Genomic DNA, 8,873 nt, shown 5'->3' with positions numbered 1-8,873 from the left:
GAGCTCACTCTGTAGACCAGGCTGGCCTCGAACTCAGAAATCCGCCTGCCTCTGCCTCCCGAGTGCTGGGATTAAAGGCGTGCGCCACCACGCCCGGCCGTGAAACTATCTTTAACTTGAAACTTTTTTTTTTTAGTTTTACTTCTATCAAAACTGTATGAGAAAAAAGAATACAATAAAAACTTTCAGTGAAGATTATTATCTTTTAAAAGATCACAAAAAATATTTGAGTTATTAATGATGTTGAGCAAACGATGTGTTCTGGAAATTCACATTAGCTATCCAATCCGTGCACTATACTAACAAATGTCAATAAACCGTCCTACCTTGCCAGAAAGGATTTGCCTGAGCCCGGCAGCCCTCTGAGCAGCACGAGAACTAAGCCGACGAAGGAGGTAGTCTTCTTCCTCACAGGCTGTGCCGCTGGGGCCTCCTGCACCTGGTAAGCACTTGCTCCCTCACTGCCTCTCCACACTTTGGTTGGAGAGTTGTGGGAGATGATGGGGGGTGGGAACGTGTAGTTGACAGGTCTCCAGTGAGCAGCTGTGGTCACCACAGGGGCTACAAAGCCATGGTTGCCTTGAAAGAGATCAAAAGCAGGGATCATCGGGTTCCAGATCGGTGGTGGGGGCGGGGGCGGAAGGAGTAAGGGAAGAGGGGTGAGCACCGGGCAGTAATTCATATCCTTCCCCTTTGGTGGCAGTTCAGGATGTTTGTGCGGCTTGAAATTGAACCCTTCAGAGGGCACAAAAACATCAGTCGCAGAAGCCGACTTCTGATCCCCATCTGTACCTGGTAGGTCAGACCCTGAATTGTGCAGAGGGCGAGTTGAAGGAACCTGAGGTTCACTGTTGCCCAAATCTGCAAGGGCTTGAGAAAGCTGCGCACTAGGACACTCAGATTCGGAATGGTCTTTTTGTCTTTGGCTAAAATTGCCACAACCCCTAGCAGAGCCATTTGTTGGATTTCCAGAGCTACTGAGAGGAGAGTCTTCTGGGTAGCCCCCTTCCAATGCCAATTTTGAACAACTCTCAAGCGCATTCGAAACTGAATGTGAAGTTGGTGGGTTTGAACCTGGTAAAGAAGCAGAACTCTTGAGCATTTCGCTATTTGAGCTCATGCTTTGTACAGAAAGAAGAGAAGTCATACCACTTGAATCTGAATTCATAAAGGTGGAAGGGTCATTAAAACTATTAGCATCTTGCAGAGGTGAGAATGGGTATACTTGGTCATCAGGAGGAGAGTTTAATTTCTCAAAAGCGTTCTGTATTAAGGAATCCAAGTCCTCAGTTAGCTGCATATCCAAAAATGAATCCAGCTTGGAATCTTCACTCTCGCCTTCGGGACGGCACGTCTCCATGACTGCGTTTCCTGCTGCGCCGGGCTTGCTGTCACAATCACCAGAAGTCTGTGCAGATGACTCTGCCCCCTTGGCATCAGTGGCAGATAATTCTAACAGACAATCCATGGCATTTTCAACTGCATGAGAACAAGAACAGCAACAAGAACAACAAATGTATACACACACACACACACACACACACACATACACACACATTGAAAATGTCTCAATAGCCAGGTCATCTTTTAAAAACTGACACTACTCTAATACATCAGAGTCTACACTAGAGAAGCATTAATGATAGAGCCATGGAATGGTATCCTTTCAATTGTAATAAGCTACTGTCAAGTACAAATTGAACAGTTTAATGAGTATATACATAGACTGTATATGATAGGGTCATGTATAAAGATCCTAAAGTCAGTTGATACATTCAACAGTTATTTATCTATTGGATGTCCATTCAAGGACTAAGTATTTTAAGTAGGTATTCTCTTAGTAAACATTTACTCATTTACACAGTCTATACTACATATTTCACAGTATAAAAAATATATGCATCAGAAATACTTCATACAAAAATGAAGATGAATTTTTGATATGAAGGATTTTGTAAAGTATAAATCGAACATAAAGATGTATATATTAAAATATAATTATATCATAATATAAATTAAACAATGTGTACTTTTTAACAATGTGCAAATGCTACAGTGATGGAAAGGAGAATAAAACAAGATTTCACATAATGTAATATATATGATCTAGCACTAAAAAGACTAATCAAGTTGCCAACAGGACAAAAGTTAAAGCCAAGCTTGAAAATACAAAACTGCCTTTAATCCCAGCACATGGGAGGCAGAAGCAGGTGGATCTCTGTGAGTTCAATTCAAAGCCAGCTTGGTCTACATAGTGAGATCCAGGCCAACCAGAGCTACACAGTGAGACCTGTCTCAGGAAGAAAAGAGAAGAAGAGAAGAGAAGAGAAGAGAAGAGAAGAGAAGAGAAGAGAAGAGAAGAGAAGAGAAGAGAAGAGAAGAGAAGAAGAGAAGAGAAACAAGACAAGAAAAGACCTGTTTAAAGTATTCAGAGAAGCTGGTTGGAGAGTTAGTTCACAGGGTTCTGTGTGATGGATAGAAGGAAGAAAAGAACTGGAGGAGGCTGCAAATAACTGAGAGGTTCTGACAGTCAGCCACACTGTTTTCTAAGGGAATGTAACAGGAGGAGAACTGCCACCCACAGCATTTGGGCTAGGAGCATTATTACATAGATAACCTCATTGAATCCCCAAGTAATACTATGAGAACAATCATCCTAGAAAACATAAAAGAAAATGAAGCTCAAAAAAAGGATAGGAACTGGACCCAAGTCACACAGTAACAGGGCCGGTGTGTCTGACTCCAATGCTGAGCTCTGGCTGCAACACAGACAGAGAGCCGTCAGGTCTTCAAGCATGAAGCTAGGGGTGCTGCTCGGGGTCATGGGGCCTTGGCCAGCATGCTTGAGGCCCTGCATTTGATAACAGGCATCACAAGAAAAGAAAGTAATTTTTAAGCATTTGAAATCTGAATGCCTTTTTTTATTTTGTTTCTGCTATGTACTGTTTTTGTTTTAAGGAAGATAGACATGGAAAGAAGCAGAGCACTGTAGGGCACAGCTCTGTTCTGGAGTCAAAGCACCCTCATTTAAATATCTACTTGCTTGACAGGATTCAAACAAATGAGCCAACTTCCCTCAGCACATCTCCTTGTTTGTGATATGGCAATACTCAAAGTACCTACCTCGGAGGCTCTTGTGGGGTTAAATGAGAAAATCCCTGAGAAGTGCCGTGCACAAGGACTGGTACCTAGTAAGACCCAGTTAACCTTCCCTTAAGAGAAAAACAAAGAGGGGTTGGAGGGGCACGCCTGGCAAAGAGGTCAGTCAGGAGAACAGAGCAAACTGCAGAGGCAAGAAGCCCTGCAGAACACTGAGACAAGGTGAAGGGAAAACGCAAACACAAGAAGGAAAAAAACTACATAGCAGAAAACCCTAAAGTGACCAACTAAAGGACTAGCATACTTATAATGAAAAGCCGCATAAGTAAAAATACCAAAATACAAAGGTAATTATCATAAAAGGGAAGTCTTAAACAGATTGCAGGGAAAAATGAAAACTATGACATAAAAACGACCTTAAAAACTAAATGAATAATTTATAAAATATAAGAAAAACTCAAATATAAAAATATTCAACATTATTCTCTATTTTAAAAAGGCACAATTTATTCTATTAAAATCTTAATGATTCACAGCACTGAGAGGCTGTGGGTATTGCAGCCCAGAACCCCTCCCTGGAAGGTGAACTACACTGTCTTGTCAAGGCTGGAACACTAGTCTGTCTGTCTGTCTGTCTGTCTGTCTGTTTGTTTGTTTGTTTGTTTTGAGACAGGGCTTCTCTGTGTAGCCCTGGCTGTCCTGGAACTCACTCTGTAGACCAGACTGGCCTTGAACTCAGAAATCCTCCTGCCTCAGCCTCCCAAGTGCTGGGATTAAAGGCGTGCGCCACCACGCCCAGCTGGAAAACTATTCTTAGCCTGTGCTGCAGACAGGAAAGCTTTGGGACCAAGAGGAAAGGCCAGAAGAAAATGGCTACTTTCACTGAAATGCTCTGAATAAATTAAATACAACTCACTGAACACTAGAGAAGCACCAGAGAGAGATAACAGCTGGTTATAAAGACAAGCACTGGTTATGTGAGAGCACTGACAACAGCGCCACTGCATTACGTTTAAAGAGCAGACTGTTTGCTTTAGTGCCATCAATGCTACCACTCAAACTACTCATTACACCAAGTATTTACAGAGAAGGTGCACAGAAGATCCTGAAAAACAGAAGTAAGTGTGTTAGGACATGAGATGATACGGTTGTAACTCCACCACTGCTTTACGCGCATATGTTCAACACATCACGACTATCCTTTCTGAGCATCAAATGCACTACTGAAACCTGGGTATATAGATCAGAATATGTCCTTGACAGGACAGAAATGCTCACTGCACAGCTCACACAATGACTGAGATCATAAGCTTATCCAGCATTATCATGACACTCAAATCTAGAATGACTTTATCTTATAATAACCATAACCAAAAGCTCTATTACCCAGGTGGTAATCCTGCAAACATCCTTTTAAACAATTACAGGGTCTTTATAGCAGACGACACTGAAGTCTGTACCAACATCAAACAACAAAATAAACTTCCAATCCTCCCCCAAAAAATCCTACCTGTAAGATACATTTTATTAGTTTTCATTAACAAGTTAGAAAAACAACTCAGCCGGGCGTGGTGGCGCACGCCTTTAATCCCAGCACTCGGGAGGCAGAGGCAGGCGGATTTCTGAGTTCGAGGCCAGCCTGGTCTACAAAGTGAGTGCCAGGACAGCCAGGGCTACACAGAGAAACCCTGTCTCGAAAAACCAAAAAAAAAAAAAAAAAAAAAAAAAAAAAAAAAAGAAAAACAACTCAAAGATGAAAATAGCACCAACCTGTCTATAGGAGGATAAAATGTGGACTATATTTATATTCATGAATCTTATACCTACAAGTGTACATTTCTTTATAGTAGAAACCATCTTTATGTTTCATATCCCTAGTAATAGAAACAGCACCTTTGTTCCTGGGAGATACTTAACCTGTGATAAACACAAGAATAATATCATTTTTCTACATTGGCATTCACTGAGGCACAGAATACGAGGTCTTCTTACAAGACTCAAAGAGTCAAACTAAACTTTTCTCACCTTTAAAATCACATTCAGAAAGCATCAAATAAACTACATCAGGATCCAGAGCAGAAAACATCTCTGAGATACTGGTGAAGAGTTCTTCCTGATCAACTTTTGTCTCACACACGGAAGGGAGAGTGGTAGTCGACTCCTCACGACTAGCAACACGGGATACGACAATTTTCTTAGAGTTTGCAGTCTTCCGCAAAGGATTTCCCCCAAGATTTTTCCTTTTCCTTGGCATTCTGACTTCCAAAACTAAAATATTTCCCTTTTTAAAAAAATTTAAAGATTTTTTTGATATTTAAATCATAATTCAAAGGAAAAATTGTATTAAAAATTCTTGAAAATCCAGTAGTAATTGAACCTAAAATAGAAAGCAAGTAAAAACGCTCAGACTACACATGTTCACTTCCACTCCTAAGGTGGAACGGTATCTGCATAACTCTAAGAAAGTACCCAATTCTAGCAGCAGAGCCAAAAACAATTTATCTCCAGTTTTGTTAGGATTGAACATGTTAAAATTTAAGATAATACAACATAACATATTTCAAAATAGCTAATATACTGTTTTAATACCATTACTCGTTCTTTTAACATAAAGGGCCCATAAACATTATCAGAATGCCTATTAAACACACCAATGTTCAGCTATCTAATAAGCATCAAGAACTTAACATGTCCAAGACTGAGCTCCTGACCACTCCCTCCAAACCCACTCTCCTGGGTATCTCCATCTCAGCTAACATAATAGCCCTGCCTTGCCTCCTCTCATCCAAGTGGTAGGACAATTTGGTGATGTGATTCCTCAAGTGTAGACAGAATGTGATGGCTCCTTATCGCCAGGCTTAACTATCACGGCCTTTGTACTAGGTGGCACTAACCAACCAATCACCCCGCACCCGGGTACTCTTGCTCCTGCAGTGTGCTTAGCAAACAAGCCATAGGCCGGCTGATACCTCCCTTCTGCTAAAGTGTCCCTAACCTTCCCTTCTCACTCGGGATAGAGCCTTTGAAACAGCTGCCATCCAGATCACTGCCGTCTTGACACTGCGTCCCCTAACCGTTCGTTCCCTTGCTCCTGCCACTTGGCGCACACTTAGCCTCCTGGCTCTTTAGCTCCCACTGGGACCCTTACACTTTGGCTCCCTCTACCTACTTTTCTACCCGGAATCTAGAAGATGGATTTTCTCACCACCTCATTATTACTCAAATATGACCACACTGTTCATCCAGTACAACAAAATCTTTCTTTTCTTTTTTCCCCCATAGACAGGGTCTCATGCAGCCCAATTGATCTTGAACTCCCTAGGTATCCAAGAATGACTTTGAACTTCAATCCTCCCGCGTCCACCTCCAGCTTTGTGTGGTGCTGGGATCAAGCCCAGGCTTCATGTCTGCTAGGCAAGCTCTACTAACTGAGCTGGATCCTCACACTCCTCAAAAAACACACATCATGTCCTGCCTGGATTCTCTTCGTGTTTGTTACCTTCTAGTATGTTATTCATGCATATTTAGCTATGTGTCTCCTACTCATATGCTCCACAGGGCAGAGACTCATGGATCTGGAGAAGATCACAGTCTGCTTGCTTTCTCCATTTAGATACACCTAATAAATATCCTCAATTTAACATCTTTAAAATTAATCATTTATTAAAAATTTCTGAAAACATCTTTACATTTTCTCCCTAAATCTACCTTAACTACTGGGCCTGATGACCATGAATCACATACCTACCTTCCTACCCCTGACTTGTTTCCACTGCACCAGAGTCCCTATCATCTAGTCTAAAGCTCAAATCTGACTGGATCAGGGTCTGGCACGGATAATTCTCACTCTACAATGTTGTCCTCTTTTCAAGTGTGGCATTCAAGAATTGCTTCCCTGACTACCCAATTCAAAGTCAAGTCCCACTCCCTCTGCCCCAATCTCCACTTTCAAGCTATTCACTGATTGTCCTTAACATCTCTTAACATACTATAAAATTTACCTTTCAATTACATTTGGGTCATAGATCCCTTCACCTTCCAGTAATGACAGCCATCAGCCACATGTGCCTAAATTTAAATTAATTAAAATTAAAGAAAATTATTTTTTATATATATTATATCAGATATAAGTAGAATTTAGAGCAAAAATTATCGGGGGCATGGGGGAAGAGGTCATAATAAGGACTAATTCACCAGAAAAAAAAAAAAAAAACTAAATGTCTATGCATCTAAAACATAAGTACAAACAGGAAAAAACAAAAAAAGTAAAAAAAATTCGCTATAGTCAAAATCTCAATACTATACCATCAGCAACTTGGAGAACAACTATAGCAAATCCCAAGACTACAGAACTCAATACTACACACTAAGGAGCTAGTCAACATGTATGGACCATTCCTCTCCTGAGCGGCCACACACAAGCTTGCCACACATATAAACCATAACCCACATGGCAGAACAAATCTTAAGAAGCTTCAAAGAACTCCAAAAGCATATCAAGTATGCTCTACAGCCACAGAGAGACAACTAGAAATCAGTAACAGAAAGACAAGAGGAAATCTTCAAACACTTGGAATCTGGGCAATGACTGATCCCTAAGTCAAAAAGAGCAAGTCTGGGGCTAGGGAGACCCATCAGTCTGTAATGCAGACAGCACTAGCCTAGCATCAAGACCTGTCTCTGGGCCTGAGAACACATAAAGAGCTAAGCAGAGCATAGTTGCCTATAATCCCACAGCAGGGAAGGAAAGAGACAGGAGAAGCCTGAGGTCACTGGCCAGCCATCCAAGCCATGAAACCTGCCAAGTCACTAAATCTTTACATTTTTAAATTATAGAAAAATCTCACTAATGGGAACATATTCAAACAATAACACATGCTATACTTTTCTGTCTTTTTTCTTTCTGGTTTTTCTTTCTTTTTTCCCCCCTTCCCTTCTCCAGCTTGCTCCAGCCTAAAGGTGTTTGTTTGTTTCTCATTAAAGGTGATTGTGAGCCACCACATGGTTGCTGGGCTTTGAACTCATGACCTCCAGAAGAGCAGCCGGGTCTCTTAACTGCAGAGCCATCTCACCAGCCCTTCCTTCTTTCTGGTTTTTCAAGACAGGGTGGGTTTCTCTGTGTAACCTCTGTAGACCAGGCTGCCTCTGCCTCCCAAGGGTTGGGTTCGAGGTTAAGGTATGCTCTGCACAGCCCTGTTACACTTCTCATCACGGTGGCAAAGTCATTGCAATAAACTATTGAAGAGTAATTGTTTGGTCATGGCTCCAGTCTTAATTTGGTCACATGGCTCCATTGCCATGGAGCTAAGATGAGGTACATCCAACAACAGCAACAGTGGCAGAAGAGGCTGCTGCCCGCTGGCATCTGGGAAGGAAGAGTTGAGGAGGAGCACAAGGGATGCCTTGACAGAGCGCTGCCTGCTGACGCCAGAGCCTACTCTACCCAACCAGGCCCTACTTCCTAGTATCCAACCTTTTTTAATTAATGCCAAATTGTGAATTGATCAGTGAATTAATCCATTGATTACACCAAAGCCATTGTGATCCAATCACCTCTCAAAGTCCATGTCCACCAACTAAAGACCAAGCCTTTAACACTAGAGCCCTCTGGACACTTTAACCACTTAAGTGCTATAAAAGAATCCAATGCATCAGTTTATTAAGAATATGAAGTCGGGGCTGGTGAGATGGCTCAGTGGGTAAGAGCACCCGACTGCTCTTCCGAAGGTCCAGAGTTCAAATCCCAGCAACCACATGGTGGCTCACAACCATCC

General features: G+C 41.8%; 1 protein-coding gene across 1 annotated transcript in view; it reads right to left on the bottom strand.

Annotated features, from left to right (window-relative positions):
- The window catches only part of N4bp2 (NEDD4 binding protein 2), a 62,449-nt gene that overhangs the window by 35,405 nt on the left and 18,171 nt on the right, over nucleotides 1-8,873 (bottom strand). The window contains exons 4-6 of the mRNA XM_029477787.1: nucleotides 7,101-7,167; nucleotides 5,125-5,476; nucleotides 327-1,479 (exon numbers count right to left, since the gene is read on the bottom strand). Coding sequence (XP_029333647.1) covers nucleotides 327-1,479; nucleotides 5,125-5,353 — 1,382 coding nt within the window. The 5' untranslated portion in view covers nucleotides 5,354-5,476; nucleotides 7,101-7,167. The remainder of the gene's footprint in view (nucleotides 1-326; nucleotides 1,480-5,124; nucleotides 5,477-7,100; nucleotides 7,168-8,873) is intronic.

The sequence above is a fragment of the Mus caroli genome, chromosome 5 (genome assembly GCF_900094665.2).
Source record: "Mus caroli chromosome 5, CAROLI_EIJ_v1.1, whole genome shotgun sequence".
Classification (NCBI taxonomy): Eukaryota; Metazoa; Chordata; class Mammalia; order Rodentia; family Muridae; genus Mus; species Mus caroli.
This window is presented reverse-complemented; position numbering and strand designations above follow the sequence as displayed.